The sequence below is a fragment of the Rhinolophus hipposideros genome (genome assembly GCF_964194185.1).
Source record: "Rhinolophus hipposideros genome assembly, chromosome: 24".
NCBI classification, from domain to species: Eukaryota; Metazoa; Chordata; class Mammalia; order Chiroptera; family Rhinolophidae; genus Rhinolophus; species Rhinolophus hipposideros.
In genome coordinates this window covers 7,853,522-7,875,503 of record NC_138070.1, presented here as the reverse complement: position 1 = coordinate 7,875,503, position 21,982 = coordinate 7,853,522, and the positions used below count along the sequence as shown (strand labels likewise).

Here is a 21,982-nt window from a genome sequence, read left to right as displayed (position 1 = left end):
CCACACACTCCCTCTGGGCATGAGAGGACTGGAGGCAGTGTGGCAAAGAGCTGGGGAGCCACAGGCGTCAGACGGCTTCACTGCCTCATCTAGGCCCTGTGGTGACAGAGGCAACAGGCCCAGGGACTGTCCCGCCTGTGAATGCTGCACTCACCAAAGCTGTTCAGGATGTTGTCAAAATTATTGAGATAGTAGTAGCCGTCTTCCACGACAGTCCTGTTGTCCACGGTGTGATTGAGCCAGCGATAGGCGTCTGCCACTGTACTCGTGCTGGCCGGGAGACAAAGGGGTAGAAGGGACGGTCATAAGACAATCGGTCACCTTGACAGAGGACAAAAAGCTTAAGCAAACCAAGGTCCAAGCAAGGAGCACCGTCCTGGCCCAGCCTGTTTTCCTGCCCAGGCCCCCAGCTTTCTTGCGACGGGGACCTCAGCTCCTCTCACTGGCTGGGCGCTGGTGGGAGCCCCCAGGCTGCCCCCCCCTTATCTGCCTTCACTTGACATTTCTTTGCCGCCGGCTAGACCTTCTCCCTCTCGGCTGCCCGTGGGAGACACTGCTGGGAGGGCAGAAAGAGGCAACGCCTCCTATGAACGTTTCCCATCTGCGATTTGCTCAGGCCGGGCGCTGAGCCGCAATCCCAGGGAGGAGAAAGCCTCTCGTCAGGCTTCCTGCGGCACCGGCCGGGTGTTCTAATAGGGTGTTGCCCCTGTCCCGAGAGCTGATGTGCTCCTTTCCTTCCAGTCTTTCATGGCTGATCTGTTAAAACCCACGCTGATGTTCCTCCACTTCCCCGTGGCTACAAGTCTCCCAGGGAGCTTGTCTCCAGGAGGCAGGGTTGAGCCTCTCACCCGGCACATTGTATCAGACACGCAGGGTGGGGTCTGGGGTTGGCACCTCGAAGCAGCTGCCTGGTGATTCTGATATACCCTAAAGTTTGTGACCCTCTGCCATAGCTTTCTCATGCCCAGCTCAGCCTGACGTTCAAAACAGCTACCAGTGTCTTTGGAAGGGGTGTCTTTCCTTTTCCCTTTTTTTGGAAGGTGTTTCTTTATGGAAGGTGCTTTGGGCCCGAAGGACCAAATTTTAAAGAGAACACTGAATGGAGAATTAATGGCAGAGTGCGCTGATTTCATCCTGGTGGCTTGGAGGAAGGGAGGAGGGAAGGGAGAGGGCATGGGGGGTGGTGTCCCCCCTCTCTATCCTTCCTGCAGGTATCCGTCTGCCTTAATCCTAAGTGGCTGCCCCTCATTGACAAGCCTGTCCAGATCCCCAGCCACCCCCTGGAGAGTCATGGGAGAAAGCCATGGGACCCAGGCCTCGGCCCCAGGCCACACGTGGTGCTCGAGAGGCCTCCAGCCCTCAGCCCAGAGGGTGAGCTGCTCCAGGCCTGGTTGCAGACACAACCCTGGGCTTCCAGGCCCCTCACTTAGCTACGGCACTGAACTGAGCCCTAAAAGCAAAGTAATTCCAGAGGCTGTCGAGGGTGCTGCGGCTCGGACAGGCATGTCCCTGAGGTCCCTGAGGCCGAGAGGGCCCCACTCAGCCGGGCTCTGGTCCTCTGGAAAACAGGCTGCCTGGGGCCGGGCTGGGGCGGGCCGGGCCAGGGGCCCGCTGTGTACTCACTTGCAGCAGTTGGGGTAGAGGATGCCGCAGAAGAATTCCATGCCCACGATGGCGAAGGAGTAGTAGAAGATGAGCAGGGTGAGACCCAGGCTGCGGAGGAGGGTCAGAGGGGCAGGGTGACTCGGGGTCGCGCAGCAGAGCCCGCCTCCTCCGGCAGCCCGGCCTCCTCGGACCCACTGAGCTGACTGGGGGAGGCATGCCCCTAGCCAGGTTCACCACTGGGAAGCGCCTGCAGGGAAGGGGGCCTTGTCCTTCAGGTCTGGGCTAAAAAATGGCTCGAATGAGGACTCTCTGAACAGATGCCCCTTGACCAGAGATTCACCCCTTACCTGTGAAGGTAGACTCACAGGTGACCCCTTACCTGTGAACGTAGACACAGGTGGTAAGAGAGTTGACAGCTCCCTGCCTTCCCTACTAAATATTTCAGACAGGTCAGTGGAAAAAAGTGGTGCCAGGGAGACCCATGGTGGTCAAGGTTTCAGTCTCTTTGAAGACCTGTCAGACCCTCGATTTCAGTCTCTTCCTCTCCTCCCATGACCGCCCGGCTGCCCGCCCATCGGGGGCACAAGCCTCAGGACGCCTGGCCCTGGGGCCAAGAGGCAGGGCAGTACCTGGCCATCCGCGGCAGCAGCTCAAACATGGTGTCCAGCACGTTGCGGTAACGCTTTTTCAATTTGAATAACCTGAGCAAGGGAAGGAGGCCGGGTCACTTACAGACGCAGGGCACGGCCGCAGCCCCACCTAACACAGCACCAGGCGGACGACAGGCCCAGGAGCCTCTCATCCATCTGGGTGCTGACTTCCGGCACTCGCTCAGGTGACTCCTGCACCTGGGAAGGGGCGGTGATGGCACCAAGGACACTGAGGCTGGACAATGTCCCGGGAGGGACGCGGAGCCACGCTGTGTCCCCTCGAGTCTCTTTCTCGGTGAGCAGGGAGCAGCAGCTATTCACCACGGTTTACTAATGCAGCCAGGAGGCTCAGAGCAGGGGAGGCCTGCTCGACAGTGCAGCAAACCCGAGAAAGAAGGGGACAGAAGCCCTGGCCACAGAGGAGCCCGCAGTGTGGCCGCCCATGGTAAAGAAAGGGTGGCGGTGTGGGGAAGAGAAGCTGACACTCGCCTGGTCCGGCCACCACCACCAGGATTTGCTGCAGAGATGCCGCCCTGGGTCCCCGTCCCACACCTCCACCTCTCCTCCCAGGAAGGACGAACGATGGACATATATGGGATCATAGCCAGACATCCACCAGGAAAACCAGGCTCCTGAAGAGCTCAAGGTCCCTAAGTAGCGAGGGACACCGCCCATGGGGCAGTGCTTTACTGAGTCCCCGCAATGGTCCCTGGGAAACGTGTGAGACCAAGTGAGGATTTTTCTCGACAAGAGTCTATTCCAGAAAAGCACGGAGGGCCTCCAAATCCCTTTGGACCCCCAGGAGCTATGCCTTCTGGTTTATGATTGCGAGCACAAATGTTTCCCTGGCCACAGCTGACAGCACCACAGGCCTAGTTCACCCAAGCCATGTTTCTCTTCCGTTGTTAGAGGGGACCGGTCCCGGTGATATGAGGAGACAATGGCCCCTGGGTACTTTTTGGGGGGGCATTACAATCTCTGACCCCAGGCTTGTGAAACATCTGGCTCATTCCGGTCACTTCCCAGACCAGTCCCCAGGCTTTGCCTGCCCTCCCTCTGCCTGCCTCTCCCCAACCCCAGCCGTGCCCCTGTCACCTCAGCAGCTGGAGGGGACGCAGGACCACTATGAAATAGAAGGGTTCCATGTTGAAGGCCAGAGCCAGCAGTCCCAGGAAGGCGAATGCGGTGACGGAAAAGTCGAACCTAGGAGGCAGAGGGAGAGCAGTCCATCCGGCCCACCCTGGCCTCCCTCATCCTGGGCGGCGTTCGTTCCCAGCCCCGTTCTCGGTGCTCCCTTCCAAGGAGCCCCCACACCAACAACAGCAAAAGCAAGAGGCCGCGGCCGGCCAGGCGGGCTGGACAGGTGGGCTGTAGCTTCCTGCAGCCCTGGCATCTCTGAGGTTGACGTGGCCACGCACCCTCACAGCACATGCCTGGGGGGTCAGGAATGCCCAGGAACCCCTCCTGAAGGTCCTGCACTGGTCTAACGGCAGACACCGGTTATAGCGATGACCCTGAGGAGGTCACTGAGGGAAGGGGCAGGGTTGGCAGGTAAGAGTCTACCTGGGGACCAGAGCCCCCCTCCTCCACAGATCCGCACTGAGACCCTGCTTGGGACATGGCTTACGGTGCGGCCCACACTCTTCTCTATTTATTAACTCGTTTCCATCTCACGACCCAGTACCTCGTGAGTGTAGCCTGATTTCACGGGTGAGTTAAGTTTAACGGGTGGCACGTGACCTCTTGAGGCCTCAGTGGAACGGGGAGAAGGGCCACTCGGGTCTTTCTCAGCCACCGGCTTGCTGTTGCCCAGCGGAGGTGGTGGGACCACCATCTGTGGGCGTCGGGGTTTTAATGGAGAAGAGCTTAGTTGTTGGGGAGGGTGCGGCTGTTAAATGACTCAGGAAGAGCCTGCCAGTCTAAGGACCCTCAGAGGCCATGCGCAGGAAGGACTGCCATGGGTGGCCAGAGACAATGAGACAAGAGCCCGACCCTAGGACATCCCGGAGGCAGAGGCCATGACCTGGTCTGACACCTTCCTCTGCACCTGCAGACGCAGCGTGTGTGCTGTGGGTGTGGAGGGAGAGGGGGGAGGCTTTCATTAGTGTCTCAGGCGAGGTTAAGAAACGCTCTCCACTTACAGATTCCATCCAGAGGACAGGTATTCAACGGGGCCCAGGCCAGCGACCTTCAGGAACAATTCCACCCCGTAGACTGTGAAGGGAGCAGGCAGTTAGCAGCACTCCTCACCACAGCCTCCCACACATGGCCTGGCTCAGTTTCCCCTTTGAGACTCTTCGGAGGTCTCCGGCGTCCCCTGCAGGCCTGGTGCCCTCCAGATAGCCACGCACCCCCACGGCCTGCTGTGTAGGCTCCAGGAGAGGGTCTGGCCCAGATACTGGTCAACTGGGCAACTTGCTAAGAGAGGCGCTCCCTCCCCGTCTCTGAGAACGGCCCCGCCATCTGTCTGTCTGGCCAACAGGTATTTCCTGCACCTCTTCCGTGCCAGGTATTGTGCTGGGCATGTAACAGTGAATCACAGTGTAGAACCTGCCTCCACAGAGCTTCGACGGGAGGAAAGACCATGAACGGGTAATCGGCGCAGTGTGCTCAGGGACGTTTAGACATAAGAGGTGCGGAGGAACGTCAGACAGAGCAGTGTGGCAAGGGGCTGAGTGCACCAGGCAGAGGAAATAAGCCGTGCAAAGGCCCTGAGGTAAGAAGGGCACAGGGCACTGGGGATCAGGAGGCTGTCACGAGGGCATGGGTGGCAGTCCTGGCAGGAGATGAGGCTGAAGGGGCCCCATAAGGCTGGGCGATGTGAGCACAGCCAGGATGGGGACTTGAGCGGTGGAGAACCATGGACAAGTTTTGAACGGGCGGGATGGAATCCGATGCAATTTCTGCTCACTTCTCGTTAAGCTTCCCCACTTTAGAGGAGAGCCATGAGATCCCAAACCAAATGAAAGCTCCTGCCAGTGTTTAAGACAAGCCAGTCAGCAAAGCCATGTCAGACTTACTGGTCAGGAAGACGAGGTAACTCCAGGGCACGTGCTTGGAGAAGAAGTTCCCACCTGCAGGCCAGAGGGACAAAAGCTCAAGAGGCGGCCCAGGTGCACTCACAGGATGGGCCAGTCCCCCAGCCGGTCTCACCTTTCAGCATGAAGGTCTCCACGAGGACCCAGACCCCGTTGACCGCCACCACCAAGTCTGCAATAGACAGGCCCATGGTAGACAGAGAAAGCACAGGTGGGCATAGAAATCGACAGGTCACACCTGCAGGCCCTGGGTAATTTCTGGGCAGATGCAGAGAGCAGGGCTGCTTCACGCACTCATGCGATGGGTGACTTCTTTCCACTTAGAGCTTTTACCAGGAGCTAAATCAACCAGTGGTTTCATTTAGAGACAGCTACGGGTTTTTAAACACACCTTCTATATCACTGCAGGAATAGCCAGTAAGATGCTTCAGTAAAAACCTACAGATTATTCCAAGTCAGCATAAAAGGTGGACAATATACGAGGATTTATTTTTCCCTAGAGATGCCTGATTTTAAAATGACTGCATAGTTAGCCACGTTGCACATATATTTGGCCTTTCTCTGGGCAATCCCACTTTTAGGCTCCCATCCCAACGAGATGCCAGCAAAAACACAACACGAGGTACGCTGAAAGCTATTCATGGAAGAACTACTTGTGATCGCAAAAAACTAGAGACAACCTAGATTATCACTAGGGGGCCGACGGAACACACTGTGATACGGTCATGAAAAAGGGGGCTTCAACTATAAAGAGAAATGAGGAACATCTCCGTATCTCTCTATGGCGTCGTCTCCAGGATCTATTACTAACCGAAAAAAAGCAAGGTGGAAAAAAGTGTGTAAAGTATGCTATTGTTTATTTAAGACGGAGATATACACACACAGATAGATATAGATATATACAGGGGGTGACAAAAAAAGGTAGACAAGTGGACACTTTGGTCAACGTCGCTCAAGCAGTAGTTCGCCGTCATCAGAAGTGTCTGGACGCTGATGGGAACCACTGTGAGCACCTCTTGTCATTGCAGAAGGCAAACGTGCCTTGTACTCATCTTTTGTTATCGGTATAGATTGAGTATGACAATTTTAATACAGTTTTCCTTTCTTAAAATGTGTATACTTTTTTTGGCACCCTCTGTATGTGTGTACTCGTGTGTGTGTGTGTGTGTTCAGAGTTTTGAAAAAACAGGAGAAACCATTAAAAAAAGTTACCCATTGGGAGAGGAGACAGTATGTCGATGAGACTTCCTTGAATGTACTTTGTCTTGTAGGTCTGATTTGGAACCATGTATTTTACATAATTACAAAACAAAATCAAATGTAAAAAGCCATCCTTAAAAACTCAAAACTCAAATGGAATAAAGACACCTAAACGTGTATCCCATTGGTGACATACCCACACGGAGAGGAACTATTCCGGACAACCTTAAAACACAGTACTGGGTGTATATCCCTGAAGACGGGTTTCCGGGAATTATATGGTTGGGGCTGTGTTGGTGTTGCTTTTCGGAGACTGTTGTGTGTGTGACTGGGGGATAGAGCAAATGAGTAACTGTGTCGGTGTTGGGAACCGGCACCTTAAGACTGGACTCTCACTATGGAAGGATGATGAGGTTCAGTAAAAAGCCTATAGTCCTGGGCCGGCCCGGTGGCTCAGGCGGAGCTCTGTGCTCCTAACTCCGAAGGCTGCAGGTTCGATTTCCATGTGGGCCAGTGGGCTCTCAACCACAAGGTTGCCGGTTTGACTCCCGCAAGGGGTGGTGGGCTGTGCCCCCTGCAACTAGCAACGGCAACTGGACCTGGAGCTGAGCTGCGCCCTCCACAACTAAGACTGAAAGGACAACAACTTGACTTGGAAAAAAGTCCTGGAAGTACACACTGTTCCCCAATAAAGTCCTGTTCCCCTTCCCCAATAAAATCTTTTAAAAAAAAAAAAAAGTAATTGCAGTTTAAAAAAAAAGTTAATTGCAAAAAATCATTCTAAAAATAAAATAAAAAAGCCCATAGCCCTGAATTTGAAGTAGGGATATCAGAATCAACTCACTACACAGTTTACCTTTAAAAAATACCAAAGCCCTTCCTCTGTCCATGGAAAGGCCTAGAAACAGGAACCAACTCCAAGCAGTGAGCACCTCCAGCACCTCAGACTATGGTCTCTAAACACCATGTCCCACTAAATGGACCAGAGCTCCTTGGAAAGGCTGACTCCCGTCAAACCTCTAGATGAATGTGAACCAGGAGAACTTTGGGTGACAATGGAAATGTCCTCATCGGTGCTGCCCATTGGTACTCATTAGCCATCTGTGGCTACTGAGCACTTGATATATGGTGACTGTGACCGGGGAACTGCATTTTTCATTCTAATTCGCTTCGATTTAAATCGCCACGCTCGGCTAGTGGCTGCCACACTGGACAACAAAGCTGTAGCTGGAACTACCGAATTACATGGGATGAGTAACAGAGGAAATGCAAACACAAGACTGAAGGACAAACAATCCTGTTTTCTTCCACCAAATATTGCAAGAGGGAGACAAGCGATGGAAGAGGAACCTACAGGTTCAGACTTAAATGACATATCCACCAGGCATAGTCGGTGGTTCTGGAATTGGCTTCCAGAAAGTCCAGACCTAGCGGGGGATGATGAGCCGGAGTGAGGGTGTGGACGGACAGACAGCCTGGCCGTCGGATGATAACTGTTGAAACTGGGTGATGGTACATGGATGCTCGTTATTATCTCTACTTTTATACATGCTTGAAATGGTCTATAACAAAAAGTCAAGACCATGCCTTGCGGGACTAAGCTCCTGCCTCTCCACCTCCTGGAACAGTGGGAGACCGAGGAGGAAAGGGGCCTAGAGCTGTGATATTTCGTACTTACACATGAAATACTGGAAGGCTTTGGACTTCACAAGGATGTTAATTCCTGATGGAAGAGAAGAAATGTTAACATTTTAATTTTCATATGCAAGTACACATTCCCTTACCGCAAACTTCATGCATAGAAACAACCAGGGTATTTATGCCCAGGGGTGCAAAAGGGCCTGTCCTAAGAGCGACAGTCAGATGCCTACACAAGATTGCGCTGACAACAGCCGCTCTGGGGAGAGGTCTGGGCACGCCGGAGCCAGGACAGAGCAGAACAAAGCTTTGCTGACCACCGCCAAACCCTCAATTACTGCTGGCCTCGGCCAGGGATGATGCATTTGTCCACTTGAGTAACTATCATTCCAGTGGAGTGGAAAACCCGCTAAAGAAGATGGAATAACAGCTGTGCCCAAAGCCCGAAGGTGGGAGAAATCACAAAATAGGACGCACCATCTTTACTCTTGGTCAGAATGGCCCACACCCAGGCTTCAGGCGTTTTGCTTGAGAAACTCCCTGTGAGCTAACCACACCCCTACGTGGAACTTCAATATTGGCATTAAATTAATTAAGGGGCATATATAAGGCAAATAATACGGGCCGTCCGATTTAAAAATTTTGAATTTATACTATGCAGGGGATATACAGACTAGCTATATGTCCTTCTGCAGGAGGATGGGCAAAATACACTATTATTTAGATAAAAGGCAGGTTCGGCACAGAATATATAATATAATCCCATGACTGTTTTTAAAGTGCTCAAGAAAATAATCAACGGAAAGAAACACATTAGAAAATTAACAGTGGTTATCTCTGCGTGGGAAATTTTCATTTCCTTCTAATTATCTGACTTTGTAACTTTCTTTAATGAATGAAGATTCCACAAATGTCTTTCGGTTTGGTTTTTAAGTGACCCATTTCCTTCCTAGTCCAACACTTTTTTTCCCTGACGAGTAATCACACTCTCTCTTTCTCACACACGCAGACATTCAGACGCGAGCGCACACTCTGAGCACACTCTTCCAATGCTCGTCTGTGACCTGGAAACTCCCATCTGTCCCTGGCTGTCGAGACGCCACATTCAGGTGAACCTTACCTTTGAAGATAAGGAACGCTGTCCTGGGAAGCTCATCAAACCAGTGCTCTCTATTTCTCTTTGCCTGACCAGGAAACAGGGCCATGGGAGAGAGGGTGTTAGGACCAGTGATCAGAACCTAGCCCGGGGGCCAGGATGCCGCTTTCTTTCCCTGCTTGCCCGGCTACCTTGGGGAACATGCAAACACTCAGAGCTCTAAGTGACAACAAAGCCAGCCAGTGCTCACTGAGCATTTAAATGGGCCATGCAGGTGCGTTAGTTTTATGTAATCTTGAAAAGAACTCCATAGGTCGGGATTATTGTTAGCCCATTTCCAAGGTAACACAGGCCTAGGAAATGTTCGATAACTGGCCTAATGTCACATGGTGACTAATGGGGTCTCAGATTCGATGCTCTTGAGCAAGACACTACATTGCGTGTGTACGGGCAGAGGTGGGGACTGGGGCCGCCTGGTGTCCCTGCACGATGCCAAGCCCAGAGCTGGGCCGTCCTGCTGGGCAAGAGCTGGACCCGGGTGCCTCTTGGCTGCATTCCCCCGTGGAGCCATCTGCCCGCTCCCTCTCTGGTGTCACACAAGCACTCACCTTCCACTTCAAGGCGGTGACTTCGTAGATATCATAAAAGTCCTTCAGGCTGTCATAGCAACAAGAAAAGGCAAAAAAATCAGAATGCTCCCACTGAGCTTCAGTATTCTCACGCACGTGCCTGTGGTCCCATTTAAGGGGTGAAGGTGGGAGAGGATGGGGGAACATCGGGCAGCCCCAGCACATCGGTGCCCAGGGGACCCTGACCTGCAGGCATTTTGACCTCCTCCCTCCTCCAGGTACTAGGAATACTTAATCCTCTCAGTCTACATGAGTGACAGCTTCTCTTGCCCTGGATTACTATAGCCCTTCCATGGACGCAGACGCAGCCTCCGTTAGCAGAGGACGTAATGAAACGAATGGGACTGAGAGTTCAGCCCCAAAAGAGCTCGCTCACTCGGCTCGACAGCTGGCCTGATTCTTTTCAAATCGAAAAGAACGGTTTTGGTCATCAGCAGTCCAGGAGAGCGAGACAGCCCATGGAGGTCTCAGGGCCAGTTGTCTGAGGCTGTGCCAGGAGTGTGTGTGTGTGTGTGTGTGTGTGTGTGTGTGTGTGTGTGTCCCTTCTGTGGATCTGCTCACATGCAACTGCACCACCTCACTCATGGCTCGAGGGCCAGCCCATTTCATGATCCAACACATTCCTATTTGTCAAGGCAGCTTGAATTGGATTTGGGTTGGATTTTAGTCACTTGCAGAAAGAATCCTGACGAACATAGTCTACATGTTTAAGAATCTCGAAGAAAACTGAAGTCTCTAACGATCCTCTTTGCCTGCCCACCTCCCGGTGCATTCACACGCCCCAGCTCCCTCTCGTGAATGCTTTGTTGGGCTACATTGCCCCCACCTGGCCTGCGCTCTTACCTGAGCAGAGGTGTGTTACTCTGATTCAAGGCCTTGAAAGTAAGATAGCGCTCCCTGGCACTCATCCGGGGCTTGTAAAAGCGCATCAGCCCTTCAAACTGCCTGTAGGAGATGCCGGCAGGCCTCTAGGGGACAGGGAGGGTGGCAATGTCAACACAGGAAAATACAGAGCCCAGACTGCCCCTTTCCCTTGAGGGCAGCCACTCGGGGTGCCCAGAAGAGCACAGGGTCCCAGGGCACCCTGCTTTTTCTTGTTCTTCCAAAGGGTTTTCTAAAGCTGCTGGCACTGCCAGGTTTAGGGACTGCCAGGGCAAGGGAGGGGGAGCAGAGACCAACCCCTCCTGGCCCAGCCCCCACTCCTCCCTACCCGCTGGTTGATGAGTAGGCGGTAGGCGTGCTGAATGGCGGTGCGCTTATGCAACAGCAAAGACTTGAACTTGCGTTTCTCAATGTCATTGAAGGTGTCGAACACGACGGCCAGAAGCTGTGAGGGAAGAGCATAGAGACCTGTCTGCCCTGCATGGCGGGACATCAAGGGAGCCGAGTGCGTCCTCTGCCTCCAGAGGGTGCTCTTCCACACACACCCCCACAAGGGGGCTTGGGGAGACTGTCCTGCCTGCCCCTGCTGACGCAGATGTTTGTCTGTAAGTCTCAGTCAAAGAAGGCCCTTCATTGCAATTCATTTGTAAATTTATTCCCTTCAGATCCTTGAAGACATTGTTCTTACATTTTCCCCAGGTTCTTCTCCTCCACCGACAGCTTGTCCCACGCTGGGCCGTTTTATACGAGGAGAAGGAAGCAGCCAGGAATCTGCTGGGTTCTGTGCCCAGTTCAGCTCAGTACGATGGCGGGGGCGGCTGTGTCCCTCCCGGGCCCTCCCAGCCTTGGAGCAGGAAGGAGCATTCCTGTGCAGGACGTGCCCTCCCCAGTCCCCGTGTTCCCTGTCCCGGTGAGTCACAGCGTCACTCAGGGTCCCCAGAAATCAGGGGAAGGTGGAGGCCTGACCTCAAGGGCACAGCATTCTGGAACTGCCGAATTCCAAAGTCGGCATACTAACAACACAGCCTGCTTACCAGGGGGCGATGGGAGGGCAGGAGCAGCGTTGGAAAGGAGACTTTTAGGAAGCACTTTTTTTTTTCCTTCAAACATATTTGCAGGGAAGCTCTCTTGTCCTTTCTACTTCCCCCCTTCAAATTGGCCCCCATTTATTTTTTTCCTTTAGATCAAGCAAACTTTTTCTGTAAAGAGGCAGATAGCAACTATTTTAGGCTCTGAAGGCCAGATGGTCTCTGTCGAAACCACTCAACCCTGCAATTATAGCATGAAACCCGCCAGAGAGGATGTATAAACAAATGGGCGTGGCTGTGTGCCAATAAAACTTTATTGACAAACCCAGGCAAGTGGGTTGGCTTTGGTCAGGAGACTGCGCCGTGCAGACCCCTGCCCTGAATTGTCACAGTTCTAAATCTTACTCTAATTCTTAGCTCTACAGTTACTAATTAAAACAAATCAATACACCTAATATATTGTTATGATACTAAACGAACAACAGTATCTAAGAACTGTAATGTGTATGAAGAGATACCCAACATATTTCTTTTGGGTTTTGAGGAATTAAAAAAATATTTTCCAAGATTTCAAATTTTTAGATCTCACATGTCCACTCCAGAGAAAATGTTTCCCAGTTCTATACTGGGCCTGGCTGTGGTGACCAGTGTGAGAAGGCTCTTCGGAAGTATAAAAATAAATGCAAGACTCGATAAGAGCCTCTCCCGGATAATTCTGGTGCTGACGACGTGTGCTCTTGGCACCGGTCTGACGGCCTTGTCTTGGAGGCGATCGGCTGATGGCAAGAACACTCCTGGTGGCCAGCTAAGCCTCCGAGAAACACCTGTAAAGTTCCCCGTGTATGTGGGGACTTCATGCTCCCTTTAACGGAGTGTGGATTTTCTGATGGTTGGTGAGAAATGGGGTAGAAATACGCAAGACATTCCGGCATGTGGGTGCAGCAGGGTGAGTGGGCAAGAGCAGGGCTCTGAAATCGGACCAGCTTGCCTGGCTACGCCAAGCTGGCCACTCCGTGGGCGAGTCATTCTATCCCTGTGACCCTCAGTTCCCTCATCTACAAAATGAAAATCATAACGGGACCGCCAGGGTTTTTGTGTTAAATCATTTAATCCTTATACAAAGCACTTCGCATGGTGCCTCGCGAAGGCTTCCGAAGTGCCGGCTTTTATGGTGATTGTACTTTTGGTGTGAGACTGAGAAGGGCCCAGGGAAGCCTCGCCTTAAACTCCAGCCCTCTTTGCAGCAGCAGTACCACTACTGCTGCTTCCACTAACAACCCAAGTCCCAGCAGGGCGCCCCAGCCACACTGCACATGACTACCACCTGGGAGCTCCCTCCCCAGTCAATGGCACTTCCTATTTCTCCACTCCCATGGTGCCCAGCAGTGTGGGCTGGACAGTCCACGCCACGGACTGGAGGGCACAGCCACTCACCAGGTTCATGATGAAGTACAGCTCGATGGAGAGGTACACGATGAAGAACACACAGGACCAGGGGTTCCGCGAGTAGGAGGGCATCATCACGTCTGGGAAACTGCATTGGCAGAGGGTTACCCACAGGGCCCCTGGCTGCCTGCCTCCGTCTTCTCGAAGGACACCTCTCTTTTCTGCCTTCCCAGTCCCATCCCGCCTTCCCCTGCTCTCGGTCCATGGGCTCCGAGCTCACCAGGCCGCTCCCACCCCTCACAGTGCCCCGAGCGCCTGTCTGGGCTGAGATGTGGAATATTCTGGGCTGAGAAGAGGAGAAGACCCTGGGCACTAGCAGAGGGAAGGAGTAGCCAAAGCAGAGCCCAAACTCACTTGGCCGTGGTCAGAAGGACGAACAGACTGACAATGCTGCTCTCCAGGGTGCTGAAGTACTGTCCAGGGAAGGAGGCAGAAGAACACATTGGCGCCAGCCAGAGAGCACACAGCAGCCAGGAACTGGCTGCAACGAGCCACCTGGAGCACTCTGTCGTTCCCTCTCCCCACCCCACCAACTCTGCCTCCTCCCAAGGAGTCCCTGAGGGATGGCAGAGGGATAAGCAAACGTGGAGTGTGGATTCCTCCACCTTCCTGAACTCCGTGCTTTTGGCAGAAGCGGACAACTGACTTTCTCTTAGAGGATCACACATTTGCACCATTAACTTGGCTCTCCTCCACTGCTCCTCCAAAATGTTCCCATGTTACAACTCTGACCCTAGAAACACGAGTCTCAGGACGGGAAAGGGGACCCCTCAGCGCTCAAGGGAGCAAATAGCTCAAGTCTGGGTCATGGTGATTTTCAGGGGCCATAAGCTGTGATGAGAAACCAGGCAGGGCACCTTCCTAATGTGGCTAGGGGTCAGTCCAGCCACCTTGTCTAAAGGGGGAAGGCCTCACATAAAGGAAGAAACAGATAAAACATAGCGATTACTTACGGGGTCTGAAGGGTTTGGGGAGAACAAGTAGAAACCTAAAGGTGGTGGGAAACATTGAAAAGGGGGTTAGAGCAGAGGTCCTAAGCCCAGATGTCAAAAGGATTAGATCAAAAAACGTAAATGAGAGCAGTGGATCGAGGGAGTGGTGGGGGCTGTGGCACCTGGAGAACATGTGCTCTGTCTAAAGGGAGCAGGTGCTGCCGGGCACTGGATATAAATGCAGCTGTTTGGAAATGGGGCCCCAGGATCATCAAGTCTCTTATTTAAAAGAGCTGGGCATCTGTATCTTTGTGCAAAAATCTAATTCTAAAATGCTGGCTCAACATTTTCAGACCAAACCAATTCATCCACAGGCCTGATTTGGAATCCAGACTGCTGGTTTACAACCTTTGGTTCTGAAAACACAATAGCCAAGTAACACTGCCAAAGGAACCTCACTGTTCCCCTGCAGCCAGGGGTCCTGGGAGGGGAAAACCTTCATTTCCTCCCTCTCGGGATGAGCTTTTCCCCTGAGTTCTAGAAATCCTGAGTGGAAAAAGGGAGAAACTCTGCCCTCAGGGGAAGTCAGCCCCTCGAAGCACAAAGGAAGTTCTAAAGACTGGGGGCAAGGGGAAGAGGAGGAGGGAGCCAACATCTCAGAAGAGATCAGTCACAAGGGCTGGGAGCTGGCCTTAGATTCAGAGCGCTTTGGTCTCATTATCTTCACATTCCCAGGATGACAGAAGGGACCGAAGGCTTCTTTGCCATTTTCAGGGTCCCCACTTTCCACGCCCTGTGTCTGGATGTGGGTGTCGTATAAATACTTGGCCTCATCTGAAGACACAAGGCCTCCTCGGGGTTAGAAAAGCCATGATCTTGTTTTTATATCTAGAGAAGCTGATGAGTGCAGACCCTAATGTCCTAGGCATATGCCATATAGAAACTGTCATGCATGTATACACCAGGAAACACGAGAGCGTTCACTGCAGTGTGATTTGTGATAGTGAAAAATGCCCACCAGCAGAACAGATAAATAAATCTGGGTATATTCACCACACGCCAGTGAAAATCAATGAACAACATCTACATGTATCAACATGAGTAAACTTCAAACACATAATGTTGCACCTTGCAGACGGAGACACCCAATACCTAACCACTGATAGAAATTTTTTTTTTTAATATTCAAAGCAATAATACTTGTTGCTTAAGGAAGTGTCACTATAAAGTGATACTCGAAAGACAAGCACACAAACGCTAAGCGTAGGACGTGCGTACCTCTGGGGGGGGAAACGGAGATCGTGGGAGGATACAAAAGGGGCTTCCCTTTCATTTCTGATTCTTCATTTCCTAAGTGGGAGTCCACGGGTGTCTGTATCATTTGGAAAACCTTTCTGAATTTCTAAAACTGTCAAAGTAAAATTTTCTCCCGCTGCGCATTTGCTTTTGGCCTGACCGCCTGGGTCCTGGGCGGCAGGGAACTCACCAAGAATGGCGAAAATGATCATGAAGAAGAGCAGGAGCAGGAGGATGTCCATGAAGGGCGGCAGGGACTGGAAGATCTGCCGCAGGTTGCTGGGGAGAAAGACGGGGGCGAGGAGGGGTGAGGCGTGGGGGGCAAGGCTCTAGGAGCCAGCCTGGGAGCCTCCGTGGGGTACACGCTTGTCCGGACGGGGGCCTGGTGCTCCTGGCTCAGAGAACACTACACCCCACTGCGCCCTGGCTTGTGACATCAGATGCTATGTTGTCCTAGGAGACTTCCTACTCAAGTGGGTGAAGGGAGGACCTTGGAATACAAAGCCACTGCCGCCTCCTGCTTACAGAGACCAGGCAGGTGAGCACACTGCGAGAGGGAGAGAACAGCACAAGGCCAAGTGCACAACCTCAGGCGCAAAGGTCAGCTTCTCAAGAGGTGGGATGCAAGAGACAGTTCGAGGCCACCTAGTCCTAGGACACGGGTGCCCCGTCTTGAGGATAGGCACGAATGAATTGCTAGCCTACTCTCATCAGCAGTACCCCAGCCAAGAGATTTTCCAGATGGAGACATCCGAACCAAGTTGAACTCTAGGCTGACGGCCTGGTGTGAGATCAGTGGCCGGGTCTCGGGGGAGGGTCCAGGACAGCCTGGACTTAGCCATGTCGTCTGCTTTAGGCTGCCGCTGCTGCTGTGTTTGGACAGATCATGTGTTGGAGAGAGAAGTCAGCCCCAGGAGGCTGTGGGTAAGATGGTAAAGAGCCCTGGACTGGGTCACCTCAGTGTCAGCTGGAAGGCCGCCCTCCTCCGGGTGGGTCAAGTGGCCAAAGGAAGTGTGTGCTGAGTCTACCAGGGTGCAGGAGGGACCTTGACATCACTTGACTCACTGGGTCCTGCTCCACTGGCCCAGAGGTCCAGGCCAGGCCAGGACGGCGACTGTGTGGGCGGCTCCCCCCCCAGGCCTTACCGCCGGACGCCACCGCAGTACCGACAGTCCACCAGGAAAATGCAGCGCAGTGCCCGGGTCACCCGCACGTGGGACGTCTGCCGTACCAACACCACGATGGCCTCGATGAACTGCACCACCAGCACGGAAGTCTGAGGACGGACAGGCAGCACCGTCAGCTCCTCCAGCGCCCTGACCTGAGGGCTGGCTAGCGGCTGCCCGCTCTGGCCTCAGGAGGCCCTTCCCTTCTCTCTAGCTCTCTCATGCCTTCCCCAACATCCAGCAGCCGCCGGAGAAGACCCCTCGGCTGCTGGCACAGGTGTGTGGCCCCAGGACAATGAACCCGAGGGAGAACGCTCCCAGCAGCTCGTCAGATGGCATTCACTGAGCAGAGCCGCCCCTCTGCCCGGCCACGGCCACCCGCCCTGACTTGTGCCGCGAAGGACCCTGGGACATATCTGCATCTCGCATTGTTCAGGCACATTCTCTGGACCGGCGTGCATGCTTTTTACACTGCCAAGTGCCGCGTGGACACACTCCTACTTACACCTGTCTCTACTGCACAGACACAAGCTGTACAATACTGGTCATGGAGCAGCGAGGGCGTGGAGGCCAGACAGACGTGGGTTTCGATCCTGACTCTGCAGAATCTAGGTCCCACTCTGCTGGCTGGCTGCATGTGAACTAGGAATAGTAACACATCGCCCGCAAAGGTTACCGTGCCGGTGCTTGGCACGCACGGACACGAAATCACATTAGCTACTGTGAGCAGGATGGTGACATCTGGAGCACGGCTGTGCAAGGCTGGGAAGCACAACGAGGACGGGGGCCAGGAGTCACCCTTCTGAGCGCAAGACTAGGCCCCCGGGGGAATTCGGAATTGAACTCAAGACAGAGCTTGAAGGGGACATGGGAGAAAATGCTGTGTGGAGACAGACACGTCACCTTGACCATGGTCCGTCTGTGCCGGATGAAGGTGTGGAGGCCCAGCCAGCGCAACTTCATGCAGAGTTCAAAGACAACCACCATCAGGGCGAGCAGCTCCAAGGTCGCGTGGACCTGTCAGCAAAGGGGGTGCAGATGTGGTATCACCAGCCCCATCCTCCCCACTGGCGGTCACTCCCAACTGCCTTTGCCCCTGAGACAGTGGAGACGGGGTGGGACGACTGACCAGGTGTACTGGTCACCTGGAGCACAGGTGTGGCCACTGGATGTAAGTGACATAATCAGGTGGCGCCCTCCCGGGCATTCCTGAGTGAACAGAGTCCCAACAAGACTAGGGAAAGTGCATTCACTCCACAGGGGACCCCAGGCAAGGCCCGTGGACTGGGTGGGTCCCTGCTGCTCCCGAGGCCTCGATGACCTCCCAGGGCCACTCTGTTTTAAATCCATTTGCAGTGTGTGCCCTTCCAGGCCTGAGTGAGCCTGAGAGACGTTTGGTGGCACTTGCCCCCAGAGAGCAGTGGCCCCAGCGACCTGGACACTCACGTAGATACCAAGCCTGAGTGCGGGGACAGCGGGGGCCTCACAAAGGGACAGCAGCAGCAGAAGCAGGGCGGTGAACAGCTCCATCAGGTAGAAGAGGTGGTTGTGTACGAAGAGGTAGGCCGCCAGCGCGACAGCGTTCTTGGGGTGGGTGAAGAACTTGTCGTTATTCTCGCCTTCCTGAAGAAACAAGAGTCATGTGGGCGAGTGAGCCTCCAAGACACGGTGGTGTCCGTGGGCCAGGGAGAAAGGGAGGCCCTCGGCAGGTCAGAGGAGATTTGGGCCAGGGACAGAAGACGGTGGAAAATCGAAAGTATTATCTTCACAGGTCTGCGTGCCAGTCTAGTCTCACTCTTACCTGCTGATGGGGCTCAAAAGATTGGCCGCCTTCCTAAAAGCCCCTTGGAAGAATCAAAGAATATAAAGTCAGAGAGAAAGTAAAGAGATGCGGGTGTATCTGGTCCCTGTAGAAGCCAAATTCTCACTCTCGGAAGTATCTGCGGAATGCCAAGAGCCGGGGTGACCTGGGGAACACAAGCTCGGATGCCTCCTGCCTTCCCCACACCTCCCGATGTAACCCTGAGAAAGTTCCTCCACCTTCTTCAGCTTTCAACAGGAAAACCCTAGTCCTTTCTCATAGGGCCCCTGTAAGACACTGAGGACAGTGCCTGGCACACAGTAAGCTCCCCACGGATATTAGCTATTATTATGTTATAGCGACGTTGAGAGGAAAAAAAGAAGCCAGGGGGTACCTCTCCTACACTCCTGCTGCACTCAGGCGTCCCCATAGCCTACTTCCCAATTCACCGTGCTATTTCCACCTAACTTCCTGCAAAATGATGGGCCCCGCTCTGGACGCCTGCGTCTCAGCAGTAACAGCAGCCAGCCCGAGCGAGTGCCCTGTTCGGCCCCTGAGCCCTGGGCCTCCACCTCACAACGTCCCTTTCAGGCCGGCTCTGTTGTTATCCCATTGGACAGAGCTGAGAACATCAAAACACAGGGAGGGGGCTTAGTGCCTGAGCTTTGAGAGCCAGGCTGTCTGATTCCAGCGTCCTTGCTCTGACTACTACCGGCCTCGTGCTGTGATGGAGAAAATACACTGCAGAGCCCGGGATGGTCCACCTGGAAACACCAGCGGACGTTGCCCTGAGGCTATTGCTGACCACCTGTGTTCGGGGCGGCCTTCCTGGGGGGAAGCACGGGGTAAGTAAGGGGAATCCCTCCTCCTCAGCTTCGTCACGTGGGGACGCCGTGGGGCGGCTGACACTTAGTGACACTTACTTGGTTTGCAGGCATCACCTTGGCTTCAGTGTTTCTCAACTGGGGGCAACGTTGTCCCCCACCCTCGCCATCCAGCCTAGGGACAGGGGAGGTTGTCACACCCGGGGGATGCTGTTGGCATCTTGTGGGCAGATTCCAGGGATGCTGCTAAAGAGCCCACAAGGCTCAGGACAGCCCCTCACAACAAAGACTTATCCGGCCCCCGACGTGAAGACTGCTGAGCTGAGCCTGCCTCATTCACTCCCAGCACTGACCCTCAGAACAGACGTTTCCACGGGCTGCGTGTCCGACAGGAAGAAAGCAGCAAAGCTGGCATGTAAACCTCGCCCCCTCCCCAGAGCCCTCTGAAAGCATTCCGGCTGTCTTGAGACACAGTCAGACCTACACCTATTCCAACTATTCAACTGTTGTTCTCAGAGGAGGCCACCTTCGCCACCCTCACAAACCCTTACTCCAGGGAAGGGGCCAGAGCAGGCTAACGGCACGAAGTGTCTCTGGGCCCAGACGTGGAGCGTTGCGCCCTGGAAAGAGTTCCAGTCTGCTGGGCTCCCGTGGCAGTCCACGGCGGCTCACCAAGCCCATTGCAGAGAGATGGGAAGGCGAGGGAGACAGTCTTCGCCTGGCACGGTGCCTGGTGCATAAACACAGTACGTGTTTCATAGATGTTTGGTAGGAGGAAACGTTCCTGTAAGAGATCACGTCTCCAGGCCACATACCAGCCCTGGGCTGTCCAGCAGCTGGGAGGTGGGGAGCTCTGACCTTGGCTGTGGTTTGGAGGCTAATTCTGAGCAAGTCACTTCCCTGAAGCTGGATACGTCACTACCGTTATTACCAAAATCATACAGATAAACCACAGACTTGACAGGGGCAGGCCCCACAAAGGGAACAAACATGCCGGCAGTCAACCAGAGGGCAAGCCTTACTCATAGTTCCTGTGATCTGTGCAGGGCTGTGGTTTTCACCACCGTGCCACTGCCGAGGGTACACGCAGGGTGGCCTGGGAAGCTTCTGGCTCGGATTACTAAACAATGCAATTCTTTGGTTATTTCTTCCCACACATAGGCGGGAACGAAGGTCTGACTAGAGGAAACCACGGACTGGAGGGCTTGGTTTTAACTCTAGGACTTGGAATTGCTACAGAGGAGAGAGAAGAGGAGGGCTCCACCAAGGAGAGAGTAAAACAGGACCCGTGCCACTGGATTCTGATCCAGACCCCAAGGAGAACACTGGCGTTGATTCCTGGAGGCTGGTCACAAACCACATTAGGAAAAATAGGAAGGCAGGCCAGCTGTATGTGGGTTCCAGGCCTTCACTCTCTGCTCCCTGGGACAGAAGTCCACACAGAAAGTAATTGTCTCGGAGGCGGTAGGACAGCTGAGCCCATGGCTCCCGAGGGCAAGTGAGTTAACAGGTAAAATTTGGGAAGAGAAGGGACCAGGTATCCTCAAAACAGCAAGGGTTCCAATTACCCAAGTGCACTGGTGACCCCGTGCAGCAGCTCAGCTGCAAAGCAGGAAAAGGAAGACCATCTGACAGCAGTGACACCCACCCCCAAAAACAGCTACAAACTACTGCTCGTTTTTAAATGATGCATTTTTGGTAAAATATTCAAATACTACACAGGAATATAAGGTTGTAAAAAGCCATCAGCCAAAAGCAATCACCTTTAATACTGAGAAACAACTTTCCAGATGTGAATGGAAACACATACACTGTGCAAACACATACACATGCACAGATATGTGTTGCTATATATACACATATATACCTATATGTGTTCGTGTGTGTGCATATATGTATACACATACACGTTATACAAAAATTATCAGATCACAGCTGCTTTCCTGTGACCTCCTTTGCCACAAGTGCACGGCCCATTTTCAAGTGGATACATGTGGTCAGGTGCAGAAGTGAAGCAACAGTGTATAGAAGAAAGAACACCATTTGGACGCTAGATGGATCCCGTTGAAATCCACCCTCTACACGTTACTAGCTGGGGGGCTTTGGACTCAATTAGCCCTTCGGAGTCTTCCTTGTTAGTCTGTAAAAGTGGGAGGTGATCACACTGCTTCTCAGGGTTGTTAGACAGATTAGCAGGAGCCCACTTAACCTTAGATATTTTAATTACTCATAATCCCATCTGCTTAAGGAAAGAAGGAATTCCCAGGTTTTCTGAAGTCCCCCAGACCTTTCTAATTCTGGGTTCTGACCCATCCCAGTCTCTTCGTTTGCACCTGTTCAGCCTCAGAGACGGGGACAAGGGAGAGTGTGACCCCGCCACATCATCTATAGGCATGGCTGGCCTCGCTAAAATGTCACAAACACAGCTCCATTGCCTCATCCTGAAGCCAAACGCACCGGCTGTAGGTGACACTGCCTAAAACGCAGACACATAAAGACAATGGGACCACCATCAAATAAATACCTGGTTTTAATTAAGTCTTTTAAAAAAAACAACAAATACTTACAATGGGGAGCGACTTCAAAGGAAAAATATTAGGGAAAGTTATGGTTCCAATGAATTTGAGAAAAATTCCATTTCCTCACCCAAACCCTTTCTGGTGATCTCACCAGAAACTGAAACCTTGGAGTGACAAGATTAGGCGACAGGCGCCATGGACAGTGACACTGGCAGCTAACAGGCAAAATCCT

The 21,982-nt window shown here is 53.2% G+C and overlaps 1 protein-coding gene across 4 annotated transcripts in view; it reads right to left on the bottom strand.

Moving 5' to 3' along the window:
* The window catches only part of TPCN1 (two pore segment channel 1), a 54,667-nt gene that overhangs the window by 7,170 nt on the left and 25,515 nt on the right, over positions 1-21,982 (bottom strand). For 2 of the 4 annotated variants that reach the window (XR_013992449.1, XR_013992450.1), the window contains exons 4-23: positions 18,053-18,229; positions 17,510-17,623; positions 16,586-16,716; positions 15,631-15,719; positions 14,166-14,200; positions 13,567-13,625; positions 13,201-13,300; positions 11,067-11,183; positions 10,700-10,824; positions 9,836-9,884; positions 9,252-9,315; positions 8,172-8,216; positions 5,409-5,465; positions 5,276-5,329; positions 4,397-4,469; positions 3,351-3,458; positions 2,235-2,306; positions 1,953-1,984; positions 1,624-1,713; positions 155-270 (exon numbers count right to left, since the gene is read on the bottom strand). Coding sequence is in view for 2 of the 4 variants with exons in the window: in XM_081036540.1 (XP_080892666.1) it covers positions 155-270; positions 1,624-1,713; positions 2,235-2,306; positions 3,351-3,458; positions 4,397-4,469; positions 5,276-5,329; positions 5,409-5,465; positions 8,172-8,216; positions 9,252-9,315; positions 9,836-9,884; positions 10,700-10,824; positions 11,067-11,183; positions 13,201-13,300; positions 13,567-13,625; positions 14,166-14,200; positions 15,631-15,719; positions 16,586-16,716; positions 17,510-17,623; positions 18,053-18,229 (1,675 nt within the window). In the remaining 2 variants the exon portion in view is untranslated. The remainder of the gene's footprint in view (positions 1-154; positions 271-1,623; positions 1,714-1,952; positions 1,985-2,234; positions 2,307-3,350; positions 3,459-4,396; positions 4,470-5,275; positions 5,330-5,408; positions 5,466-8,171; positions 8,217-9,251; positions 9,316-9,835; positions 9,885-10,699; positions 10,825-11,066; positions 11,184-13,200; positions 13,301-13,566; positions 13,626-14,165; positions 14,201-15,630; positions 15,720-16,585; positions 16,717-17,509; positions 17,624-18,052; positions 18,230-21,982) is intronic. The other 2 variants (XM_081036540.1, XM_081036539.1) reach the window with 1 other exon arrangement.